General features: G+C 40.2%; 1 protein-coding gene across 2 annotated transcripts in view; it reads left to right on the plus strand.

Annotated features, from left to right (window-relative positions):
- LOC120745792 (metal transporter CNNM4) overlaps window positions 1–27,824 on the plus strand; it is a 50,891-nt gene that overhangs the window by 1,591 nt on the left and 21,476 nt on the right. For both annotated transcript variants that reach the window (XM_040050948.1, XM_040050949.1), the window contains exons 2-4: window positions 18,115–18,258; window positions 18,717–18,851; window positions 20,849–21,018. In XM_040050948.1, coding sequence (XP_039906882.1) covers window positions 18,115–18,258; window positions 18,717–18,851; window positions 20,849–21,018 — 449 coding nt within the window. The remainder of the gene's footprint in view (window positions 1–18,114; window positions 18,259–18,716; window positions 18,852–20,848; window positions 21,019–27,824) is intronic.

The raw sequence follows: 27,824 nt of genomic DNA on the forward strand, positions 1-27,824 counted from the left end.
AATCAGAGCTCCAGCAATGTTTTCGCTTATAAGACCTCTGAAAGCCACATGCTGAAAAATGCAGTAGTCAAGCTGGTGTTTTGGCATCTTCAAGTCAAAGTCAGGGGAATCTGTACCCACAGAGTCAGGGGTTAAGTTTGCTCTCAAAAATATGACTGGTCGTTTTTTCAACTCTTTTCAGTAGAAGTGTGACACTGGTTATTTAAACCTTTCCCTTTATCAAATCGCTTAATTTAAGAGTAAATGAAAGTTGAATTCCTGAGATGTATCCTACCTGCACCACAACTCCTGCATGTGGGTCAAGTATTTTGTCTAGAGATGGTCTCTCAGTGGTAGATGCCCTTTTTCTTGAAAAACGTATTCGTTCAAGTTAATCAAAGTGTCGTCTTAATCATTTGCTATATCTGTCTAACAGAAGGTTGTTGTGAGGTTCCATAAGTAGGTTTATTTCTCAAAGTAGTTGTAGTTCTCTTGATCACTTGACAGACAGAAAGTTCTCTGGTGAAAGCTAGGCAGGTTTGTGTTTTGAGATACCATAACACTTCCCAGTTTTACTTCTCTCTTTTGCCTCACACACACACACAGGCTCACGTGTTCACACTCGCTCTCAGGACGATTTACAAACACTGACGCTATCTCCCGCTGCAGTATATTTTTCCTTCCTCAGGCTTCTCATCTGAAGGTCAAAGACACAGACACACACACACATACACACTGGCTTACTGTGTCTAAATCTTGTAGTATCATTAATATCCTGTCATTGGACTTTGTCGGCATGTTGTCTCTTTCACTGTAACAATTCATTTAGCTCTAATCGAGTGTTGGAAATTGAGTTGCTGAGTTGCTGTAGTGGTGCATAGTGCTGTGTGATATTTGGCCAAGATGTATCTGCAGCTCATCGAAGTGAGCTCGGCTGGCAAAGTGGGAGGCTATGGTAATAAACTGCAGTGCATACAAACACACACACACACACTGTAAATCTAGGTGCTTACAGTGTTGAAATCTTGGCAGAGAGATTTTCTTTAAGTAAATTTGACAATATGAGAAGTTTGTGTGTTTAAAGTCTTCAGTTTGAAGGTTACAGTGGAGAAAATGTTCCGGCCTCTCGTTGCTGTTATGAGTCATAGTTGATTCCAGTACCGGTACTTATTGTTTTTGCTCTTCTTTATTTCTCCCTCTATTGTGACAGAAAAAATAACCATACATTAAAATAGATTTCAAAGACTTTGATCTCTTCTCTTTATCACGCCATCTTGTGATTAAAAATTTGAGCCAGAGCAGAACTGATGTAACACAACAGATAAACATCTGTTTATGACATCTGTACAAGTCGTCTTATATGCTGAAAAGCTGATGAGATTTAGCAAGGGCAATAAATTTGTGCATCTTTTTCTCTCGCCCCCGCTAGTTTCGGCAGATGGCCACCTTCCTGTTAGGTTTCATTTTTTCTCCCTGCTCTTGCTAAGTGCTTGCTCATGTGAGGTGGACGGATTGCTGGGGCTTCCATCTATAACCTTCTATGATTTTCACCTAATCCTAAAAAGTGCCCTGAAATAACTGTTGCGGATTTTTGGGGGAACTTGACTAAACCTGTGCAGAAGTGAATGCTGGAACAAAAGAAACACAGCAGTCTGACCTTAAGGTTAATCATCTTTTTAACACAATTAGAAACACTTATAAATTAACTGGAGTATTGTTGTTGTTGTTTTTTTAACCACATTAAAATGTCAAGTCAAATAAGTATTGCTCTGCCAAGCAGATGTGATAGTCAGTGTAATTTAATTAAGGACATAATTTGAAAGAATCTCAGCAGAAAGTTAAACCAAGTACTTTCAAATGTCATGCCTTTTATGTAGATTAGCCTGCTGTGAGTAAGACTCAGTGCTAGTCACTGCATTTCTCCTTGATGACATCCTAGTCATGCAATGTGGAGGGGCCAGGATTTGCATGTAGGTTGTTGGGAAAGAGGCTTTTTTCACACAAACTTCAGCCAGTGTAGAGAAAATCAGGGTTAGACATTCTTTGAAGCTGCTCTTTCCCCACACGTAACACAAAACCTTCAGGTGCATTCTCACTACTGTTTGGTTTATGCTAGAATGTCTCCTAGAAAGAGCATCTAGGTGGCAGGGCACTCGATGCTCATTATCCTCTTTGTTCTTATATCAGAAGCTGGCCGTATAATGTCTGCTCTGACTAAGCTGAACATTCGGTTCTCACATCTGCTTTTCTGGGAAATGCAGAGAAACTTTCAGGGCTGCGGTCCACCTTGATGTGGTGAGCGATTTGTTCCATAAAACCTAGTGAAATTTGTCTGTAGTCACGAAGAACCATATCATTTCTGTATCTGTACTTTGGGTCGGTTGGAGTGGGGGTTCACAGTGGGATTCACGGAAACAGCTGAAATGCATACCTAGCTGTTCTGTTATGGTTTCAGCTAATTCAAGACAGGCAGCACAAGTAATGTTATTTACAGGAGATGATAATCTGTGGTCTGATAGCTGCTGTTATGCGAGTTGATGTTATCTATTTCCGCTAACACATATTGAATCGTGATATCTGTTTGTTTTTATATGACTATTGGTATGAAAGCTGGACAGTTATAAAAAAACCTCAAAAATGTTCTTTAAAACTGTTTTTAACAGTAAGGGATGATTTAATATTTGCTATGTCGACATTCTTGCAAATACTGCAAAAACACTGCAGAGTCTGAACATACCTCAGAGTATTACCTTTATCATGTCAGCCTTCACGCTGTGACTGAGGAGCCTATGTTCAGGCTGTGGTGGACGGCTTTAACGTGGTTATAGTATGTGCAGGCTTAATTTCCTGTGCACCCCCTGCTTCTCCTGTGACCCGGCTCCCTGCCTGCAACTCGAGTTCCTCTCACTGCAGCTCGGCATCAGTTACCACAGCGATGGCATCCTGCAGCTTCGAAGCGCACACGCAGATTTTTCACAGGGTTTTGCTCCACGTAATCAAAACCACTGAATTTACATTTTGATTTTAGAGTTTGGCTGTTAAGTCATAGTCAAGACTGTTTTGAATAGATACCAGTGTCTGTTACACACTCACACACACACAGGAAATGAGTGTGTGTGTTATTCCCACTAGCCTTTTGTGTCAACATGACGTGACATTTCAGATGGACTATGAAGTGACCTTATTAGATGAGATCAAATTTTAATGACATACTGGAAATGGCAACAGCAGACATAAAAGGAAACATTAACTTTTATTTATACATGATATTCATCCTCATCCCAACATTTTCTTCCGCTTATCCACGTTGCGATGGCAGCAGGTTAAGCAGACATTTGTTTCCCTAGTAGCATTTTCCAGTTTCCCGTGGGAGATTTCTGAGGTACTCGCAGGTCGGATGAGATTAATAATCTCTCTAGTGAGTTCTAGATCTACACTGAGGTCTCCTGTCGGCTGTGTGCCTGGAAAATCTCCACAGTGGAAGGTACCCATAAGACATTCTGATTAGATGCTCCAGCCACCTCAGCAGGCTGCCTTTGACACAAAGGAAAGGTAGCTCTCCTCTGAGCTTCTGGATATCTGGAGATCCTGGTATCTCAGGAGACAAGGATTGCACTCACTTATTTTACATAGCCCAGCCGTCCTATAGAAGAAACTAGTTGCTTCTGTGATAATTAACTACTACAGACATAAGTCCGAACACTCACTGGTAAATTAAAACCTCTCATATAAGTTTATGGAACATGGTTAAAGGCCATACTTCTATTACTGGTTCCTCTATAATTTAATGAAAAGGTGATGGTAAAACGGCCTTGCTTGTGGCTCTTGTGTAATTGGCTTAGTGCACACTGGACATCAGGCAAAATTTAGAAAGCACACAAACACAAGTGAACCGCGAATTTCCTGGAGATCCACGTGCACTCTGTCAACAGACTCTCACATGTTGTAATTCGTGTATTTTATTGGCTTGCATTTTGCCCCTGAGGAGTTGTCTTTTGAAAATGCCATTAGGATTAAGTGACAAATCCTTTAGAAAATCTTTATTAGGAATACTAATCTTGTCACAATGAAGGATCGCCACAAGCAATATCATCATGCACGAAGTTGTCATTTTAAGTGTGAAGTGAGTTTACTAGTAAAATCATTATATTTTGATACTTGAATTAAGCAAAAATGATCGTTATAACCATCCAGTGAAGTAACGGCACTGTGGAAGATTGATTGTGTGTAATTTATGACATATAGATTGTTGCCATCTAACCACAAGCTCAGTGATGCAAAATCTCCACCCAGTAACCACAATAGCATTACTTTGTGGGGTTTTTTCTTGTTTTGTTTGCATGTCTGGAGACAGATTTTTGTCAGTGCAATAGTGTCTAGTAGTGTGTAACTGTGCAATATAACTCAAGTTAGCCTCATACAAAAGCACAGACCTGTTTTTCCAGATGTTGTCCAGGGTTCTTGTGTGAAATGCCTCTGGTCTCAGGTGTGTACAATAATTCAGAGCCAGATAAAGGTTTGAGTTTGAAGATGGGTGTGGCTGGACACACGAATGCAGAGTAAAGGGAACCTGTATGTCCGTCCTATGTTCTCTTTACTGTATTTGTAATTCTTTGATGTTTTCTGACTTGTGTTATAAACCTATAGTATTTTTAACGATGGGTATGATCTTGAGTCTCTGGTGCTTTTGTTGGTGGTTGTCAAGGCCGTCCACATTGTCTGCAGTTTATCGGCGTTCGGGCACTTATCTGCCCCTCCCACCCACCCTGTTATTGTGTGCTCTGGTTTAATGACCGTTTGTCTGTTAGGCTGTGGGTATATTTCCAAAACAGATTAAAAATGAGATTTTATGGGCCATGTAGTGGTTAGAGTTTGGTGTAAATGAAGGATTTCTAAAAGAAATTCATAAGATTAGCTTGAAATTCAAACCCTTTGAGGTGAGTACTTTTAGAACAGCTGACAGCTTTCTCCACCTCATTTGGACATAACAAGAAAATCGAAACTTCAGAATTTTGTGATGGTGGGTTTGCACTGTTTGTTTACTTTTTTTTTTTAAACCCGTGAATTACTCGGGTAACTAAAAAAATTAAGAAATAATTAAGTAAGAAAACTATTGGCAAATAAGGATGTAGTTAAAAGCCACAGATGTCTGTATGCGTTTCTAACATCCACTGTATAAAAACATTGGATTTAATATGAAAGGCACTGATGATGTTCCATATGTGCACATAGTTTCAACCACCTGACAGCACGAGCAGCTCCTGGGACCACTGCGTTTGGGTCAAAGCCATGAAAAAGAAACAAAGTGCTGCCGATTAAAAAGAACAGGGCCAAGGACTCTTATTACACTGCATTACATTCTCACATGAATGCAGTAAACAACATGAATGTCAGGTTCACTTTTCTAGCAGGCGGTTTGTTTGCTTTGCAGACAGCTCAGCGTGAAATTAAGAACTGCACGCTGAGTCCACGCTGACCCTCGTGGTCCCTCGCAGAGGGGCGAGGAGGATATTTGTTTTCTTTTTTGTTTAATCTAAACTTAACTGTTGGCTTTGACGTGCCCTGACACATCAGCCTCTTAACTTCTGTGCCTGTGAAGCAAGCACAGATACACTCGTGCTGGTGCTTGTGATACTCCCTGCACATTTGCACAGACATGGATATACAGTTGTGATCAAAGACATACTCTCATCACGGGGTGTTCAACAAATCCTTCTTAAGATGGCAAAGAGAAACTATTAGTTGTAATCAATCATGATCACTCATGAAAAGTGAATAGGTCTTGGCCTTGTATAGTTAAAAGACCTTGTAGAACCTTCAGCACCATTTAAAAAGGATTTAAGTGAGTGCATGTATGTAATCGAGCCTGTACGTATGCTTTTGATGCTGTGTGGATTAGAGAAAATGTCAAATAGCTGTGAACATGAGCCCGGGAACCTGCAGTATTTACAGCTTCTATTTGAGCCTCTAAGGAATGTTTTATGATGTTGAGTAAAAGATTACCCAATCTCAACATGATAGGTTTGTTCTGACAGCCCTATGTCTCCACTCCTGTTTTTATGGTGGGTGTGTCTCTCGTCTCCCGCTTTCTCGCTCTGTGGCCCCCCCATCACTGCCTCCAGTTCTTTCCAGTTTCCTAGTTTTTGCCTCTTCCCATCTGTCCTTGTTTTTTTGTTTTGACTTTCTAGAGAGGAAGAGTTTCTGTAACTCCTGGTAGAGATTGGGTTTACTGGAATACAAATAGTGTTATGGTTCTAGACAAATGTGCAGTTTTGTAGAAAGCGGTTGCCAGGTTGTGCAATGACTGCTAGTTACAACTAAGATCTGGAATTGTACAGATAACTGAACCTTGTACAGACATTCATACCCCCCCCAAGGAAAAAAAATTGGTTTTTAATTAAAAGCTGTTTATGAATCACTTTGAAGTTGAACCTACTTACTGCCCTTGCATTCGTTTTGCTTTATGTGTTGTAAAAAAATTATTGGCTTCTCCCACTCTTTTTATAACATAACAAAACAAACTTTAATCTTACATTATATTCATATTTTTCTTTTATTGCTAAATGTCACGTCTATAAATATGTGAATAGTCCACTTTAATGGATTGCATTTATATAGCGCTTTTCTAGGCACCCAAAGCGCTTTACAATTCCACGATTCATTCACTCTCACATTCACACACTGATGCAGGCGAACTACAGTTGTAGCCACAGCTGCCCTGGGGCAGACTGACAGAAGCGAGGCTGCCATATCGCGCCATCGGCCCCTCTGGCCAACACCAGTAGGCGGTAGGGTAAAGTGTCTTGCCCAAGAACTCAACGACCAGGACAGAGAGAGCTGGGGGATCGAACCGGCAACCTTCCGGTTACAGATGAGCTTCCCAACCACCTGAACCACGGTCGCCTCCCCTTTAAGACACCTACACATTTTACAGTCGCAGCCAAAAGTTTTGAAAAATGAGTTTGCTGCTTCAGTGTTTTTAGATCTTTGTGTTGGTTGTTTCTGTGATGTATCAAAGTATAATTACACGCACTTTATAAGTCTTAAAGGCTTTTATTGACAATTACATCACGTCTATGCAAAGAGTCAATATTTGCAGTGTTGCTCCTTCTTTTTCAAGACCTCTGCAGTTCGCAATGGCATGCTGTCAGTCAACTTCTGGACCAAATCCTGACTGATGGCAACCCATTCTTTTTTTTTAATAATCAATGGTTGGAGTTTGCCAGAATTATTGGGTTTTTGTTTGTCCACTTGCCTCTTGAGCATTGACCACAAGTTCTCAATTGGATTAAGGTCTGTGGAGTTTCCTGGCCATGGACCTGAAATATCAATGTTTTGTTCCCCAAGCCACTTGGTTATCACTTTAGCCTTATGGCACGGTGCTCCATCATGCTGGAAAAGGCATTGTTCTTCACCAAACTGTTCTTGGATGGTTTGAAGAAGTTGCTGTCGGAGGATGTTTTGGTAGCATTCTGTATTCATGGCTGTGTTGTTTGGTAAAATTGTGAGTGAGCCCACTCCGTTTGATGAGAAGCAGCCCTACAAATGGGATGCTTTACTATTTGCATGAGACAGGACTGATGGCAGCACTCACCTTTTCTTCTCCGGACAGTCCTTTATGCGCTTACCCCAAACAATTGGAAAGGGGCTTCATCAGAGAAAATGACTTTAACCCATTAGCAGTCCACTCGCTGTACTTTTTGCAGAGTACTAGTCTTTCCCTGATGTTTCTTTGTTGTTGTTTTTATTTTTTGAGACAAGTGGCTTCTTTGCTGCCCTCCTTGACATCAGGCCATCTTTCAAAAGTCTTCGCTTCACTGTGCGTGCAGATGCACTCCTACGTGCCTGCTGCCTTTCCTGAGCAAGCTCTGAACTGGTGGCACTCCAATCCTGCAGCTGAATTATTGCTAAGAGACGGTCCTGTTGCTTGCTGGACTTTCTTGGGTGTCCTGAAGCCTTCTTCACAACAATTGAACCTCTTTCCTTGAAGTTCTTGATGATCCGATAAACGGTTGATTTAATTGCAATCTTTGTAGCAACAACATCCTTGCCTGTGAAGCCCTTGTTATGCAACACAATGAGGGCTGCACGTGTTTCCTTCCAGGTAACCATGGTTAAAAGGAAGAACAATGATTTCAAGTATCACCTTCCTATTAATGCATCCAGTCTCCTATTCTAACTCTGTCAGCATGCGATAATGATCTCCAGCCTTCTGCACGTCAACATTCTCACCTGAGTTAACAAGAAGATTATTCAAATGATCCCAGCAGGTCCTTTTATGGTAGCAATGAAATGCAGTGGAAATGGGAAGACAATTTTCATGGCACAGAGGGAACGTGCAATTCATCTGATCGCTCTTCATAACATTCTGGAGTAAATGCAAATTGCCATCATTAAAACTGAAGCAGCAAACTCTGTGAAAACCAATATTTGTGTCATTCTCAAAACTTTTGGCCACGACTGTCACTCTGTAGATGGACCTGCTGTACGTTTCCACAGCGGTGGATGCTCACATTAAACGTGGTCAAGGTTTCAAATGATCAGGTCAGCGTTTGTGTCAGCAATCCTAATGAGCCAAAAGCTCAGGCTTCAGACTACTCTAATCACTGTTTTAGATTTCAAGCTAGTTTTTCCCGTACTCCTGTCTCTGTATGATGTCACAGAGAAAAGGATATGCCGCAAATGTCAGTCTCAGACAAACCACAATCTTCCTGTTCAAATCTTCTCTTTGAATCATGCAAGTGATCAGAAAAAAGCCAGCCTAAAGGAAGGGGTGGCCTTAAACGGAGATGAGCTGCAGCACTGTTTGCCTCTTTGCACCTGATTTCTGCTAGCGACGGCTGCGACCTCCAGTAACAACTCGCAAACTTCTCAGCGAATACATTTTTTTTCCATAGACACCAGTGTTTCATTTACTGGTCTCTGGGCCTTTTTAATGGTTCTCTGACAGGGCTCGTTTTAGGTAGTGAGCGAACAGACCAGTTGCCCCAAATCCATTGAAAATAAAAAAAATAAATAAAGAATTATTTTGAACTGTACCGTGTATTTTGAATTTCCCCTATAAATCTGTAAAGGTCCTGTTATTATTTAGTGGCTGCATATACTGTTCTGTCTTTTGTAAGAAAAAGAGCACCTTTTCTTTTTCTGCTAGCCAGAGCTCGCCATTTTTTTTTTTTTTTTTTTGGTAAGTGTGCATGCTTGGCACTTGTCCATGTACACACACAGACCTGATTGCAGTTTGCAAATGGGTATGTGCAAGGTGGTGGTTTCTTGCGGTTGCCCTCTAAATGGGTTCCTTTGGTAAGATAAATATTGTTATTTATCCAGGATTTTGTGTCTTTTTAACATGGCAGTAATGGAGGATTACTGGTGTCGAGGCCAAACAAGTTCACACTGTAATGCTGAGGTTTACAAAACCATCTTTAGCTTCTGAAGTCTGTATATTTGGCCATGTTAGAGTTTTTGGACAAAATATTTACCTACCAACTAACTACCCAGCTGGCGCTCAACTGCAGTCTCCACTCCTGTCATTTTTTTTAACAGGTAGTTGTGCCTGTATTCATCTGTCAACAAATATTTGACTTTCTATTTTTAAGAGACAGACCCTCAGGTGTTCTGCTGAGTCACAGAGTGTAAATGCACACAAGCACACACAGCGACGCATCGAATTTGACTCGCTCACACGCTTGTCAGCTGACTTTAGTGTCTACAGTGACTGAATATCATTTATGGGGGATTAAACCCACGTGAGTGATGGGTCTACAGCCATTTTTATGTCTCTCTCCATAAAAGGTTGCTTAATCGAAAAGACAGTCAGCCATCCAGACGTGAAAATATTTGATCTGTTAAATGGGTTCAGTGGCAGATGAATTCAAAACCTGTCCTTACATTACATTTTCTATTTTTAGGCTATGATGCTAAGCATATTTCTCTCATAGAGCAGTGTTCCCATTATGAAAGAGACCAAGTTCTTACACATCTATAAGGTCAAAACGTCATGAACACTTTTGAACAAATCCTTGTCTGTGCTGGCTTAAAATTGACATGGAGAGTTCCTTCTTGTACTTGGGAGCAGCAGTCATAACAAACTTACTACAACACGATAAGCGTTATCAATGTACTGCATTAAAATTGTCACTATTTGCAGCGGGAGACAGAAGTGGCAGGGAACTTGTGGAGAACCTTTGTTTTGTCTAATCAGCACTTATGCAATCAACAGAGTTTCTCTGTTCTTATCAGCCCCGTCTTTCTCTCTTCCTGTCTTGTCCCTGTGGCTGTGGCTTGAGGTGCTGACAGTGCGACTCCAAGTTGGTGTATATGTTTTGTGCACGTGCGCGTGTAAGTGTGTCACATCAACACTTCCCGGCTTACTGCCAAAATGATATCAGTCAGCACGAAGAAAGAGCAACTCAGCAGAATTGTATTATGTCTCAAACATAGCCACACACGATTGCTTTGTCTGTCAGTTCAAATTACCCGTAAGTGATATAGCATGTAAAATAAACACAACATTGTCATTCCTGACATGTTTTGGATGAGAAGAGTGAAGGTTTTCGTTTTGGATTACACCGGCTTGTTTGCATTTGGGAGTTTTTTGGCATGTTATAAGTTCATGTACAGTTTGCTACAAAGGGGCTTTAGATGTGCTTGACTGGATTCATGTGCAGGGGTGGGGGAACTCCAGGCCTCGAGGGCCGGTGTCCTGCAGGTTTTAGATGTGTCCTTGATCCAACACAGCTGGTTTAAATGGCTAAATTAGCTCCTCAACATGTCTTGAAGTTCTCCAGAGGCCTGGTAATGAACTTATCGTTTGATTCAGGTGTGTTGACCCAGGGTTGGATATAAAACCCGCAGGACACCGGCCCTCAAGGCCTAGAGTTGCCAGCCCCTGGTCTAGTCCCGCTCAAGCTGGTTGCTGAGAAGATGCTGTCCAAATCTCTAATCAGTTTTGGACATTCTCACCCATTACATCACTCTGTGAACACCAAAAGAAGCTGTTTCAGTCACAGACACCTACTTTGTGCCCACTGTCATTACGCCCACGTATCACGTCCCTGAAGGGGCTTTCAGACTGGATGCTAAAATGTCACCTTTGCACTCTGAAAATTATTATTTTCAAAGGCTTGTGCCAAGCAAGGTGTAAACATGTTGTTTCGTGAGGTTCGGGAACTCGTATGGATCAGAATTCGCATAACTTGAGCTTAGACAACTTAAGAATGAATCCTCCGTAGTCAACAGGAACATCCAGCCGACAGCAGGCAGGGGGGACGAAATATATACTATATGTGCGAGGTGGATTCTCATGGTAAGCACAGCCAAACATTCAAATGATGAGGTCAACATATCTTCATATAATCCCTATTCTGCTCTAATTTTTGGTTTCAGACAGATGTTGACAGATGTTTGATGTTGGAGAAAGGGGTTAATGCATAACACACCTTCAGCTCTGCCAATTGGAACAAAGTTGACTGAAAGGGAGGGTGGGAGGCAGGAGAATGATTTCATTCAGACAATGAATGAAGTGAGGGTAGCATCAAGTTCATGTTTGAGATAAATAGGGGTTATATTTTGAACTGTGAGCCATGCAAAAACTACTCAAGTAGAGTCTATGAATAAAAGCTTGAAGTGAGCTTAATAGATCTCGTTCAAGGCAGGATGGTGGAGAGTGGACAGGGAAACTGGGAAAGAGAGGTGGGGAAAGACATGGAGTAAAGCTATTAAAACGTATTAATTAAGATAATGAGCAGGAGAATTATAGTGCGGTGAGCCCAGTGATGAGAGGCGATACATGTATCGTGTCTGAAAGCAGTTAACATGTCATTCTATTTTTAATTTTTTTGGCATTGGGTGACCCATAAATAATTTGTCTCAACACTTGGTCATATTTTTAAATAATCTTCTACACTACAGTACTTAAAAGCCATTTGTGTTTATTACCAGATTAAATTGTTTTACTGTGCGAAGCACTCTTAATATTTGCTGCATTTCATTGTAATTTTGCTGCTTAAAGTAGAAATGCTCAGGAGGGTGAATAAAGTAGATTCTGTCTCTGTCGAGGGTTTTGTTTATAAAAGAATCCGCTATGCTCAGCAGCCATTTCAGCCATTACTTTCCAGCCCTGCTGTTCCCTAAGATCACAGTAGCTCTATCTGCACGGGGTTCCAGTTTTAACTGGAAAAACGGGTTTGAAGAGTTTGACCTGTCCCACATAACGAGCAAGTGTATGCATGTGTGAATGTGCGTACATGCGTCTGCTGCCGTCCGGGTTTGTTTCAGCCTCTCACAGTGGATATGTTTTGAAGTTGTTGGCTGTGGTCCTGCTGATATGTGGTGGGGTGTGTTTTGTGTGTGGGTAGAATAAGTGTGGCATTCCTTTCTCATTGCTCTCCCCCTCATCTTTTTGTCACCAATATTTCATGTCAACAAGCAGGCCCGGTTCACAGGCTGGTGACATAGAAGCCTGAGGGCAGAGAAACAAACTACACTGTCATCTGACCTGCTGGGACTGTGTGTGTGTGTACGCCATTGATACATTCAGTTTAATTAGTGATCTATCAAACTGATAAGAGCAAACTAATTTTCAGATGTCGTATGAAAATAGAGCAGCTGCATTAAACACTTTGGTACTAAATGCTGTGGAAGTGCTCCACAAAAAAGAGAGAAGCTGCAGTTAATAGTTGAGCAGAGCTCAGTTCTTATGGTAAAGGTCAGATTGTTTCTTAGTTCCTGTTTTAGCAAGCTCTCCTCCTGTGCTTTCGCATGCTTTGCTTACTTTATCTGCAGTTCTAGAGAATGTCTGTGATTAATGTTTTTTCTCAGGCTCAAAAAGAATTTACACCATCTGGCTGTGGTGGGTTTTTTGGAGGGTACAGATTTATCAAAACAGTCTCCTGCTTTGTAGCCTGCAGTCGTCCTATTCAAATGACTGAGGACATATTATGTTCTAGCCATTTTTTATTGTTGTTTCTCTCTGTTTTTTTAATAACGAGGTTCATCGGTTTAGTGCTGCAAGTAAATTGCATTTTCAAAGCCACTGGACAAGCTGAAAATAAAAGCTGCAGACACACTTGTTCTTTGTGGGAAAGAATTCACTGTCTTGTCTATTGGATTATTTTCTTTGAACAGGTCATTTGGTGGGTGACATTCACTCACCAGCACTTAACTTTAACCACACAAACAAGGTCTCCACAACACAGCACTGGCTAGACATTTACTTAACTGCATTTTATAAGCTAACCATTGTGATTTCTCAGGGTAGGGTAAATCACTAAATTAGCAAAGTTAAAGACAAAACGTCCAGAAAAACCAACCTGGGCTGGTAGCTGATATATTTGTACAGTTGTCCAATAAATATTGCATAGATTTGAACGGTACTGACACTTTTTTATCGATATTGCATAAGAAATTACCTTGTTACCTGTAATTGCTGAGTGCTAAATCAGTTTAGTCACTTGTAAATCACTGAATTCAGAGTTTGTTCTCTGCCACCCCATTTTCACATGTCCAAGACTATGAGAAACTCAGTTAACCTCAGTTTTTCCCATGGTTGTTGTATTATTTATTCAATTCAATTTTAATTTAGTTTAATTTAATTTGTATAGTACCAAATCACAACAACAATTGCTTCACGGCAGTTCATATTGTAAGGTGCAATATAACCCTAAAATAATACAGGGAAGACTATAACAATCAGATTAAGAGCATCGCTTGGCAACAGTTCGAAGGAAAAACTCCCTTTTAACAGGAAGAAATTTCTTCACTTTTACTAAATAAAATAATTTAAGTCATTTTTTTTGGGGGGGGGGTCAAAGTCTAAAGTTTTTAAGTTGTCAAAGTCAAGGAGCTCCTAAGGTGTCAACTATCACTTCAATGTAACAGTGTCTCTGTGTAAAACAATGACAGATAGCGGGATGGATTTTTATTAAAAACACTCTGCTGCCATGTCTGATTCACCATTTGATAAGTGAGATCTGAGTGTTTTTGTGGGAGCCTGAGGTGAGGATGCTGCTCTGTTATCCTCCCCTTTTTGTTTTTTGTGACAGATCTCAAAAGAAGATCAGCTGGGCAGACAGATGGTACGGATAGTAGCTACGTGTGTTTATTTTTTTAGCCGTAGCCTCAGCTCACACAGATCAGATAATGAATGCATTAAGCAGCCAGTGTTCGGATGAACCTCCTTGTGTGCAAAGTTTTTTGTGTCTGTTAATATCTGTACTCTGAGGAGTCAGTAGACTCTCCAGTGACTCTCCAGTAACTGGGGCTAAGTGTATCTCCTGGGGTCCTACTTCCTCTGAAATATTGACTTGCCAATACAGTGTGGGGTCACACACACACACACACACACACACACACACACACACACACACACACACACACACACACACACACACACACACACACGGAGCATCTTTTTCCATTACACAGTGCTTCTGTTTTCATTGCTGCAGTGATCTTCTGTGGAAAGAGCAATAATCAGCTAAAGAATGTATACTTCTCAAACACCCAAACCACTCTGTTACCAACATTTTTTCCACTCATATTTCGAGATAGTTTCACAGAGAACAGTTATAGATAATATGGTGATCTCTGCAGCTCTGAGTGAGCACAGAAGCCCCGCCCATCACCTCTTCAAATCTTCTGTTTTCAAGGGGCAGCCAGTCAGAAGAGAGTTGATGTAAAAGGGAGGGGGGGGAACCAAGGTCCACTGTAGGATGGATGAGGATCATACTGAACTGTAAATCATGCAGATCGACTCAAGCACAGTCCAGTAATTGATACAGGGCTAAAAATAAAGCGATTAGCTTATCTTTTCTATTGAGGTTTCTTAAAACTATAAAACACTACTGAGTTTGTTATTTTAATTAGAGGTTGGCTAAAATGCTAATTACTAAAGAAAAGATACAACTGAAGTGCTGAAGTAGGTAGGATAGCTACTTTTGAAGTTAGTTAAGCTGCTCTCATATTACCTCAAACTCAAAGTTTTACAGCTTCTTTTTCTTTCAGTCATAACACTTTTTTGTTTCTTTCATTTTCCCATACAGTTGAGAAAATGTAATCAGGAAGAATTTGCGTGGGAAACCGACAAAAGGGAACATATAAAATATTGTGATAGATAAATGATGACTCAAGATGAGATCCTGCCAAGATGAGAACTGCTTGCAATTTCTGTGAGCTGACATTGAACAATGTCTTCCTTCTCTCACCCCAACCGGTCGCAGCAGGTGGCCCCGCCCCTCCCTGAGCCTGGTTCTGCCGGAGGTTTCTTCCTGTTAAAAGGGAGTTTTTCCTTCCCACTGTCGCCAAAGTCCTTGCTCATAGGGGGTCATATGATTGTTGGGTTTTTCTCTGTATCTATTATTGTAGAATCTACTGTACAATATAAAGCGCATTGAGGCGACTGTTGTTGTGATTTGGCGCTATATAAATAAAACTGAATTGAATTGAATGTTGAGCTTCCTCATGAGCATCCAAACTAAGTAGACAGACATCATCCACCCACCCCTACTTGCTATGTCTTCATATCAATGACTTTTACTGTAAAGCCGGCCTAGTGGGACACATTCTTCAAAGCTCCTTTATTTTTAATCGTGAGTTAAAACCAGGCAAGGTCAAAGCTGAGACTGTGAAGTGTGTGTCAGTGTGCCAGCAGCATCCATTTTGCAGGACAAACAGCAAGGACATGCTCCCGAGAGGAAAATCCCAGTGCCTTTGGTCTACATTTAATGGCTGGTCATTTGTAAATTCCATTCATCACACGCTTCCCGACAAAGACCACTGATGGACCTGTGTGGTTTCTCGCATTCAGAGCCTCTTCTAGTGTTTCATCCTTTATCACAGCTTAAAAGCTTGAAGTTATGTGAAAAATGTGAATAAACGTTGTATTTATAGTGTAGCAGATGGTTATTTAAATGTTATTTAATTGACCGTGAAGATAGCTCGCCTTTTATTTAGGAATTAAATTGTCAGAGTTGTTAGCCAGCAGCTCAGATCTAATCTCTTAATGGCTTGTGTGTGTATGACTGTGTGAGAGATGGAGTACTGCAAACTAGCAATTTGCATGTCAATCTCTATGTTATATATGCAAGAAAAATAAGGATTTGAGTCCAACTTTGACATAACACATCTCTATCCAGTTGTTATTAAACACATTGGATTTGAAGTTATGTGGGGTGGAAAAGTAAGTTAAATGGTAAATGGACTGATTCTTATATAGCGCTTTTCTACTCTCCCGGAGTACTCAAAGCACTCTACATAACACGCCACATTCACCCAATCACACCCATTCTCACAAGCACTTTCTCTATACATAGTGTTTTCTAAGTACATTCACACACATCCACACTCCGAAGGATACTTGACATGCAGACTGGAGGAGCCAGGGATCGAACCACCAACCTTCTGATCAAAACTTTTATTTATCTATTTTTTACCAGCATAACAGAAAGGAGAAATTTATGACAATTCACCCCAACAAAATTGTTTCATCTGTATTTATGGGATGTCTTGAGGGCCCTCTTCAGGTTGTTGCATCACAGCTGGGTACAGTCAGGACTCTAGCTGTTCAAAAACATTTATTGCAGGCTTGGCCAAATCGAGGCTTCAAGAGCCGGTGTCCTGCGGGTTTTAGATCTCACGCTAGGTCAGCACACCTGAGTCAAATGATTAGTTCATTATCAGGCCTCTGGAGAACTTCAAGACATGTTGAGGAGCTAATTTAGCCATTTAAATCAGCTGTGTTGGATCAAGGAAACATCTTAAACCTGCAGGACACCGGCCCTCAAGGCCCGGAGTTCCCCCACCCCTGTTATTGGTTTGTTAATGTGCTTTTTGTCTTGTAGCATTAGCTTCTCCCCCTCTTCATTTTATTGAACTGACCAATCAATGGAAAGAATAAACTTTGTCAGCCATCAGAGTTTGTATGCCTTTATTTGAATAAAGGCTCGAGTTTGTCAGTCATTGAGACTTTTCCTGCCAATTTTGGTTCTTCTGGGTAGAGTCAAGGAATTTACCCACTTGGGGACCATTGCTACTATTCTCTGATGCTTCTCTGTCAGGGTGGTGAATAATTCAGAGCTTCTCAAGGCTTGTTTGGCACTGCTGCCAACCAGTGACCATCTGCACTGTGACGGGTTCTTCATTTTAGGAGTTGAGCAGGGGACACATGTCTCATTGTGTACGTGTGTTCTTATGTTGTACAGTAACATTCACGACCAAAGTTCGGACCTGACTTTAACTGCAATGACCTGTACACATTAACAGGCTATTTGTGGTGCAAGCAAAAGGTGTGGGTCGAGGAGTTCATGTTAGAAAAAAGTTGTTATCAGATAGGAATACTCCGAAATGATTGTCTTGATAGAGAGACTCTGACGGGCTTTTATGTTGCAAGATAAAACTAGACGTTGTGTCGCAAATATGTTTTTTTTTCACCCTCAATAACTATGACTGAAAAAAACTATTAATACAATAATAAAATAAAATATTAATATTTTATATTGCATGATCGTTTAAAAGAGCATGAATGAACCAGTGAGCATGCATATTCTTTTTAGAGGTTAAATAGAGCTGAAACAATATTTAGCTGTTAACCTGAATTTATTATGTCAGCATTACTAAGGCATAACTACATTGTTGACATCATAACTAGATTTTCACTTTATTACCTATCTCTGATTTGATATCGTTCCCTGCTGCTGTTTGTGTAGCAGTGCGGTGCTGACATCATTTAAGGTGCAGTTTATCGAGTGCCAAATCAAACTATCCTCCCTCATCTTTTTTTACTCTGTTTACAGAAGAAACCAAACATCATGGGATCATAAACAGTGAGAAAGGAATTTCGAGTAAAACATTTGTGGTACTAATATTGTCTGTAATATTTTAAATCATTGCATCATAGGTAAAAGAGCTCCATGCACCTCTTTGTTGCAACTCTCCTACTCCTACTCTCCTGCTACTCTATAATTAAATTCATATAAGTTTTTAATCAGTTACAATAGGACATCTAGAAGATTAATGAGGGAAGGTGTTTTATCCCTATTCTTACAACCCTTCTTCTTGTGGATTTAATTATAATGCCTTACAGAATGGTTAAAGTAATCCTCTGATAATCCAACTAATGAGGCTCATTCTCTGATTTAGGAAAATCCCACCTGGCCATTGTCCAGAAGGTGAACAACGAGGGGGAAGGAGATCCTTTCTACGAAGTGTTGGGGTTGGTCACCCTGGAAGACGTCATAGAGGAGATTATCAAATCAGAAATTCTGGATGAATCCGACCTTTACAGTGAGTTTGCTTTTGTTTGTCTTCCTTTATCACTTTATACTAAATTTGTCTTAACTTTCAGTTTAAGTAACACTATTAAATCTTTGAAGTGTTACTGTTCAACCTTTGGGATGAATACCTGACAAATGTCAGGTTTCTGTTAACTGAATGAAGTGTAAATTTCACACGCATGTAAATATCCATATTTAGTATACACATTCAGTAATGCGCATACACTCTTATATTGTACATATATTTATTCATATAATTCTCAGATTTACCCGTTCTTATACGTTGCCTGTTCTTATGTTATTGTATTTTTACACACCTCTGTTGCATGTGAAGCTTGCACACAAGAATTTCATTCGCATGTACTGTACCAGTGTACCTGCACATGTGATGTGACAATAAAAGTGATTTGATTTGATCATTAATAAATGTTGCTTCTTCTGTTTTGGTTTTTTTTTTGCTCTTCTTAGCTGATAATCGGACGAGGAAAAAGGTGGCACCCAACAAAAACAAGAGAGACTTCTCTGCCTTTAAACATGAGAGTGAATCTAAGGTGAAGATCTCTCCTCAGCTGCTGCTGGCTGCCCATCGTTTCCTGGCTACAGGTGAGAAAGGAAGTGTGGAAACAGGAAATGACACACATTCACTGTCAGTAATCGCAGTGTTACGTGTACTCAGTAGATTTATGGTAGGCTTCCTTCATTTTGATGGATGTGTTTCAAAAAAACCCATCATAATGTAACTTTATTTTATCATATGAAATGCACAAAAAACACCTTTGGGATGTCGGTAAGTGAAGGATTCTGTCATGTGACCATCTGACAGGAAAGACAGGTCTATGCATGCAGTGATGAGTGATTTATTTACTTTTAGGATCTATTTAAGACCCATCAACATGTCTGCCTGTGCCTGCCATCAACTCTGGACAGACTCTAGCCTGCTGCATGTAATGCTACCAATGACACACATCTCTTGAGAAGTCATAGGAATCTATCTGCTAAGTGTGTGTTAGCTGATATGAAGCATCGGGCAGTTAGCCACTGCATCTGGCAGTTAGCCACTGCTAGCATGCTAGCATGACATAGCACTTCCTTCCCTGGCACACACTGTGGTATTCACGTCTGCTGTGTCTGGAGGCATAATGTCAGTGTCTGCTGACTTAGTTTCTGTTTTCTTTCTGAGGATCTTGGTCTAATGTTGCGTTTTTGATTCATCAAACAGGAATAGTTTTTTTTGTTGTTCCATTTATCTCTGTAATGTGTTAAAGTTTCCATGTTTATTTGGTCCTTCTTTGTTATGTTCACATTAATGATTCTTTCCCAGCAGATTTGAGAACATGTCTCTAATGCCTTTGTGCACTGCTGCATTCCTGCAGTATGACTGATGGTCGACAGACACATTTCAGACAGTAGAACGTGCATTATCACATAAATGCTTCCGTGTGGGTTTAAGGACTAATAACTGTTAGCTTCACCAGTCTTGACGACTTTGCTTTTTGGGTTTTTTTTTTTTTAAGGATATTAAAAGCCATTAATAAGTAGACATAAAATGTAAAAGCTACACCTTTGATTTACGAAATCATTGAAAACACTGAATCCCAGCAACAGCAACAATACAGATGAACACTCTGACTAACTATGTAAACCATAGTGAAAGGAGGTTGTTTGCCTTTCCGATGATGAATTCCAACATTGGCAATATACAGTATGCCTCACTTCTCAGTGTGCAGTGACCATGGCTTTGTTTGCAGTTTGGGTGGGGACCAAAGCACTTACAGCTGAGCTCTGATTGCAACAGCCTGACGGTTGAGAAATCCATGTAAACCAAATATATTTCAACAGTTCTTCTTTCTCATTTACTTAAAAAAAAAAAAAAAAAAAAAGGAATGCCAAAAAACAAACAAACAAGGACACCATGCATTAAACATCTCTGCAGCGTTTTTGCTCAATAAACACTTAAACCAAGTGTTTAGTTATCAAAACAATGTATTATTTTATAAAACTTTATTTATTTTTCATTGAAAAAGTGTTTCAATTGTAGTTAATTCAACTATTCAAAAGCTAACATTATTTTAAAAACAATCCTTTGACAAAAATGTGTCGCAAAAACAAATCTTATTAGATTGTTGGACCATGAACAAAATGTAATTATCAATTCGTCCTTACCTGAATAATCTTTAAACCTTACAGCTGTCACCAGGCGTTAAGAGCCACACATGGGTAACACAATAGTGTTATATTGTGTTTGTTTGTCTGCAGTTTCAGAATTGTTGATTTTCATTTAAGTACATCTGGATCCTTTAATTGAATAGTTGGTGGCCTACCTACTGACATATGATGCACCTTAAACTCAGCTTGAGTAACCTGTGTTTTCATTATGTCTATGCTGGACTGTAAATTATAGGTTGGCCTAACATGTGGACGAAATTAACCAACACTGTTTAATTTCATGTTTACTATTTTAAGAAATGCCTTGGTCTGTTTTGGTCAGACTATATACTTAAGAGTACTTACATTAAAATAAAATAAAAAATATGTGTCTTTTAGTCTTCATTAATAAATGGTGTAAAATATCTGTTGTTCTGCTTTTTCTCTTTCGGCAGAGGTGAGCTTGTTCAGCCCATCTCAGATTTCAGACAAGGTGCTGCTGCGAATCCTGCGTCACCCCGATGTGATCCAGGAGATCAAGTTCAATGAGAACGATAAGCGGTCGTCCCATCACTACATCTACCAAAGGGGCAAGCCGGTCGACTACTTCATTCTCATCCTGCAGGTACTCAGTGATTCAGGGAAATACATGTGTATTTGACTCCTTTGTTGCTTCAGGCTAGATTTGGAAAAATGGTTGGTCCAAATCCAAAAATCTGTAGTTGCTCACTCTGCTGTCAGATATTTGCTTTGAACTCTTCATTGACAGCACAGCACTAGGATTGTTTTGCATTTTGTTTAGCTGTTGTGTCAGAAAGACCTTAGAAGTACCTGTTGCTGAAGGAAACTGTGGTGTGTTCTATATGACAAGAGTTTTATCAGCAGATAGCATTTGTCGAATGAAAATATTGTATATCTTTACTTGATTAACAATTAAATTAATTATTAATGATGACTAATTGAGCTAGCTGTTCATCTCTGTAGTTAGGCATAGAAGAAAAGATTTTTACCCAAAGCTTTAAATATGCTTTTACCGTTTAACATTTAAAGAACATCTTCACATCAGTGGCGGGAAAAAGAAACGCAGCAGAGACATATGATTCGCTTACCTACGCATAAGCTGCTACGTTCATGGCACACCTGCAGTAACAGGAGATGAAACAAGAACCGCACAGTTGAAAACTTCAAATTTTTCCGATGTTTTTCGTCCAGATTTTTCATGAAATATTTCAGCCTGTGTTTCATGCTTTTATTTATCAAGAAAAGACTTGTTACTCTTGTGGCAAAAGGTATAGTAGTATAGGGAATGAAAAGAAATTTGCACCCAAAAGTACTGGGCCACACGCCTCTTACCAGTAGCAATAGCAATTTGTGTTTTCAGTCTCATTGCCATAGATCTGTAAAATCAAGCACCTTTCCATTCAGTCTGCTTCAATTAACATTTGTTTCAATTCAAGCTTGGTACTGTAATAAGATGGCACTGTGGCAACAAGGGAGCTTGTGAAATTCCTACTCTCCTAAATAATTTATTGTTGACTTCAACTGGTGTGGTTCCAAAGTGGAAGCATTTAGGGACAGAGCAGGGTTGCCAAATGCTGAGGATTCATCATTTACACTGCAGAGTCTCAAACCTCCTCTAGTGTTAACATTAGCCCACATGCTTCATTTCTGGATTTCCTGTAGGTGTAATGTTTAGATGACTCTGTACTTTTATCCACAGTGGGAATGTGTTGCCATATTGCCGTCTGTAATTCAGTAGTAATTATAAATAGTGACCTAATAATCAGGTTTGATTGATTAAAAGGGTGAAAAGAAGATTTCACAGTGCAGTGACCTCGGACAGACAAGCGGTGCCGGTAGTAGGGCTGCATTGGGGTCCTAGACGACATGCATTGTATGCCTGGAGGAACTGATTACATCACAAACTTGCTGCTGTCAGATTGCTTCAATACACCAATCCCAAAACTGACATAGACACACCCATTTCAACTTGAAAACCACCTCCCTCTACACGTCCATACTGTAGCGCACAAAAAAGTAACTTGCCCTGATTTTGCACATCTGCTGCACTCACTCTGTGTACATATAGACGTGCACTCAAATCCCAAAGGGTGGGAAAACTACGCTTCATTGTCTTAATGTCACTCTTTCACACACACATATTTCCCAGAGATCGTTTATGTCATTGTTCCCAAACAGTCATTAGCAGGGTTCACTAATCCGGAGATCTATTTCAGCTTTCTCCCCTCCATTCTCCTCTGTGAGATTTTCCCGGTGGGAGGCCGGATACTGTAGCTTTTGTGGACCCCACATGTGGAATAAGTCGGTGGCATTTACTGTAAGCATGCGGGGCTTACAATTTTCCACCTCTGGTTTCTGCATAGAAAGATACCACAGAAGCCTCTAACTAGGGACCAAGCAGTAATGCTGAACCCACAGTACACAGTACAGTACTTTTCTGATGTGTGCAAACACAAAACAGAGATTTGTGAAGTTTGATGGGTTGCCTCAAGTTACCAAAAAAAAAAAAAAGAAAATCCAGGGATATGGATTTGGAAAGAGCTGAGATTACTTAACCTACAACATCCACACTAAAACATGGGCAGGTGCAAGCAAAAGAAAAACAATGGCTTGCACTCGCCGGGGTTCCGCTTTAATTTATTTATTGCCCAAATAAAACTGCAACACATTGTGACACATCGGACTTTCCTGGCTCGAGCCCTCATTAAGCAATACAGAGTACATAACACCAGATTCTATAGTTGATCCCATACACACTATATAAAAGCGGGACATAGGAGATCACCCACCGATCTGTGTAGTCTCATTTTGAAGTCTTGAGCTGCCATAATGGTTTTCTAAAACCAGATGCAGCAAGCGAGAAGTTGGTCTAATTGAGAAACCAAGGATATTACGTGCTCATGTGGTCATGACTTGCCAGTCTCAGCGTAGGTCTGGCCTAAAGCATGCTGTGCTTTATTGTCTACTTTGCTCTAAATGGGACCAAAGAAAATGAACATTGTGCTATATTAAATAAGACTTGCAACTAACATTTGAGACTTTAAACTCATGAAAATGTTTTAATGAGATTATAAAGCAAGTGACAGACAGTCGTTTTCCCTTTTACAATCTGACATGTCTTTGCAACTTGAGAAGGAGGTTAATACGATTCTGCATTTGTGCCCCCCCCCCTTAAATAATGTGTGCCTTTTAGCTTGTTTCAGTCACAAGGCTGTAAAATAAAGTCGGTGCCAGAAACTGCAGTTCCCTTAATGGCCACTTGAAGCGAGCCCTAAATGCGAGGTCCCATTGACTGCCATATTGAAATAGGTCGTCCATGAAGTTTGCTTTTGTGTGTAAAATTCTACTATTTTATTATTGTTCTTCAGCAGTTCATACGACTCATTGACCAAGCCCACTCGCCTTAGCTGATAACCATCTTCTTATCCAAATATGGTCTTTTCTGACTTCAAAATGCAGAGTCCAAAGATGGTTTGGGACGTCTTTAGATAAGGGGAGAAATACTTTCAATAAATCTCTGCTTGTTTTCATAGATTGACTCACTGCACATACTTTGAACTGTATGTTTATGTGCAGACGTAATTTTTTTTTTTACTCTTATGTTTACATCAACATCCAGTGTGCGGTTGACTCGTGAGAATAAAAAACCTCAGATATGATAATTCGCTGCACTTGTTCCACTCCTTTTATAGGGTCCACATGATTACTTTGCATATGTGTGTGTTTTCCTGGCAGTGATCCAGGCTGTCTGCTGACAGCCTATTTGTTTATGACCCGAGTGATTTATGCGTCTATAAAGATGCTTAGTGATTCTCACAAAACAGTCAGTATCGCAGCCCGAGTCCGACTTCTGTTGTGTTCACAGGGTTCACTCAGCTTTAGGAGATGTGCAGGCGTCATCTGAACATTTTTAGATGGTGTTTTATTTCAAGTATAAATTTTCCTGTTATGTTTTGATGTTGTACAAGAGGTTTGATCATTTTATTTTTGAGAAATCTCTGTTATGCATTTGTTTCGTGGACAAACTAGTTTCTGAAGTGCTGTACACGCAGTACATTCCAGGGTAATTACATCACATCATTATTAGAGAGAAGCTCCTTCCTGTTGTGAACAAGAGATGGAAAAATGGAGTCCTGTGAGAATAAGAAATATTCCTGCACTTAAAAGGAGGCAATCTTTGTGTGTGAGTGTGTGTGTGAGCGAGCGAGAGATGGAGCCTACACCATCGACACGTTAGGCTGGGGTTGAGCTTCTTGTTAGTTGACACTGACTCACACTGTTAAATCCCACTGAGGAGATGTTTGTGTGTGTGTGTGTGTTTGTATCACAGTGTAAGTGAGTCAATCAGTTTGCACAAACTGTTGGAGGAAACTGTTCAGTTTGACATCAGCAGTTCATTTTATGACAAACACATGCTCGCAAACCACTAAACACAAGAGGCTGGCAGGACATACTAGGCCTCGCACGTGAAAGCTCACAACCACAGTCTCCCTCTTACTCACACACACACACACACACACACACACCACCTGACATTGATTGTGTGTGTGTGTATGTGTGTGTGTATGTGTGTGGTTTGAGGCAGAGCCCCTGCAGGCTTTGTTATAAGTTATTAACAAACCGGTGACAGTGAATCCTCAGACCTCTGCAGGGGCTCTACTGAGCTTCACACAAACACAAATGCAACCTACACAGCAGGAAGGATCCTCAGACAGTGTGGGTCCTTATCGCCTCAATGTGCCTCTGAATCTATTTTCCAGAGTTGTAATAGTCACACAGAATGGCATTTACCTTTCTTTGTGACTGCAACACACAATTCCATCCCTCCTGTAAGGGATGCCTTCTTGTTTGTGACTAGATGGCTGCAATATTGTTTATTGGTTTTCTCTCTTGTGGGAGACATTATGTTATCCCAGATAGGGCTGTTCGATATAACGATATATATCGGATGACGATATAAAAACATCTATTGTTTCATTTTACGCTATCGTTTGTTTCGTGGTGTCGCAAAATAAACTGTTTATGGCGATATTTTTTCATTCGTTTTGATGGTCGCTGTAGTGGCTATATTAATGTCCTAAAGTTCTCTCTTTCTCTTATATTTAATATAACCACACTACAGACGGACAACCGCCTGTTTTTATGCGTTGTCGTTAGCAACAACGACGGTAAAACCATCGCGTGTCCGCTTGTTTAGTTTCCACATAAACCTTTCACAATAAAGCTCAAGAGACTTTTCAAAATAAACTGAATCACGTGAACTAGTATGCAGAGTATTGACGGATGAGAAGCAAAAAAGAGTCGTCAGGTGCTAAAAAAGAAACCTTAGACTCAAACGTTAGAACAGGCTTTTCCCGGCAGCACGCCGTGCAATAAATACTCACAAAGAAAACGGCGGCCGTTACAACTTATGTCTAAAAATATATATTTTCACGCTTCAGTTAAAACACTCGACTCCAGGTACACCACGCCCAGCTGGAAACACTTCACGCAAGTCGAGCTGCCCGAGATTCACAGAATTTACAGAAAATGTTAAATTTTTGTGATTTATATATCGTTATCGGGACGATAGATGTCTTATATCGGGATATGAGATTTTGGTCATATCGCACAGCCCTAATCCCAGAGTGTAAAAGTGGGAGTGAGGGTGGAGATGGCAGCAATGATTTTCCTTGACTATAAGAAACAAAAGCAGGTAGTACAAAAATAAGAGCTAATTAGAAATAAACTGTTGATATACTTCATATTAGGTTTTAATAAATATTCTGCTCTACGAGGGTTGTCTCCTGTGGAACTGGCTCCAGATTTGGGTTCAGGAGGCCTCTCTATTTGAAGATTAGGCTTGAAACTTTCATTTTTGATTAAGCTCTGTTACACTGCTATAGACTTAGTTGCTGCGGGGCTTCCCCTGATTTCTGATAAAGCGCTTCCGCTCACTGTGTGTGTATCTGAAACTGCTTCTCTTTCCTGAACCTTAAATATGTCACAGCAGATGGCTGCCTTTCCCTGAGCCCCTCCTGTCTGTCCTCTAAGGTCCTCAAAATGTTTCTTTAGTGACATCAGGTCCTCATTTCAACTCTGTGCCAGGACATCCTCTCTCACCTTGCTCTCTTAAACCTCTTAACCTCTGCTGTCATACTTTCACTGACTCCTCCTTTCTTTTTGAAGTCCTGCTTCCTTGACACTGCCATTGCTATGCTTTGTCACTGAAGTGTTTAGCAGTCGCAGCGCAACATAAATGATCATTCAAGTTCACAAAGATCGGTTTGATGCATAAGCTGTCGTTACTGACAAATATCACAGTGCTGATGAGTCCTAACGTGGCCGCTTGAACTTTGGCCAAGACCCACCTACAGTTCAGCAAAAACACACAACCAGAAAACACACCTTCGTTGAACTTTAAGCTGAATAGCTGAACAGCTCAAAGTTAGTTAGAAATGAGCACGAGATGTGTTGCTCTGAGGTTTATTACCACCCTCAGAAACTAAAGCAAATTGTGGTGTACTAACACATTGTGTTGTGGGTCTCTTTCTTCTGCAGTAAGGCCCATATGATGTGTATGTTTATGAATTATGGCCCGTGAGAGCTCCGTGTAGTGACAATTGTTTCTGTTGTCCTTTTGGAAGGACAGGCTCCGTCTCTGAGACAAAGAGAAGTGTGTAACTGTTATAGGACACTTTTTTTTTTTTTTTTAATTTTTCCTTTTATCCTCAAGTATCACTCGTCAGTCATTCAGGGACTGTGTGTGAAGAAAATTTTAATCAAAGTGGTTTTCATGTATTTGGTGAAAGGACAAGGTGGTAAATATTAACTAGAAAACAAATGAACATAAAAATTAATCATTGTTAAAACGTCGCTTTTCACGAATACTGGATCAGACATTCTAAATTCTGAAGATTATTCCAAACTTTCCTTGAATGGTGATCTTCAGTGAAGTTCCTTTTAGCCTGAGATGGGGCTTCATTTTCAGCTAGTTGCTGGCTGAAAATGTACTAGCTGTTTGAAACTAATATTTAGGGGAGAAATATTCAAAGCCAATGTTTTCAGCCTTTTTTGCAGGTCTGCTAAATATACACGTGTTTTATGCATAATTCCCTCATCCACAGCTTGACCGCAATTTCCAGTTTGACGTCTACTAGATTTTTAAATAAAGGTTTAAATAATCGTTGGCTTCACACAGTAACTTGGTCATTTTTTACAGTTTTGGTTATTTAAAAGAAGACGATCGGCATTAAAAGTGTTTCTGTGCTGCATTCATTTTTACAGTTAGACTCTTAAATGTTTCCCTTGTGTTTTAAAGCAGTGCACCTGCTTACTCCTTGAGCCTTTCTTAAGAGCCCTCGAGCAATGAAGGACGTCAGAAAGAAAACATTTTGTGCAACAGGGCAGATAAGACTGATTCACCTGTGT

The sequence above is a fragment of the Simochromis diagramma genome, unplaced genomic scaffold (assembly GCF_900408965.1).
Source record: "Simochromis diagramma unplaced genomic scaffold, fSimDia1.1 OVJJ01000131.1, whole genome shotgun sequence".
NCBI lineage: Eukaryota > Metazoa > Chordata > Actinopteri > Cichliformes > Cichlidae > Simochromis > Simochromis diagramma.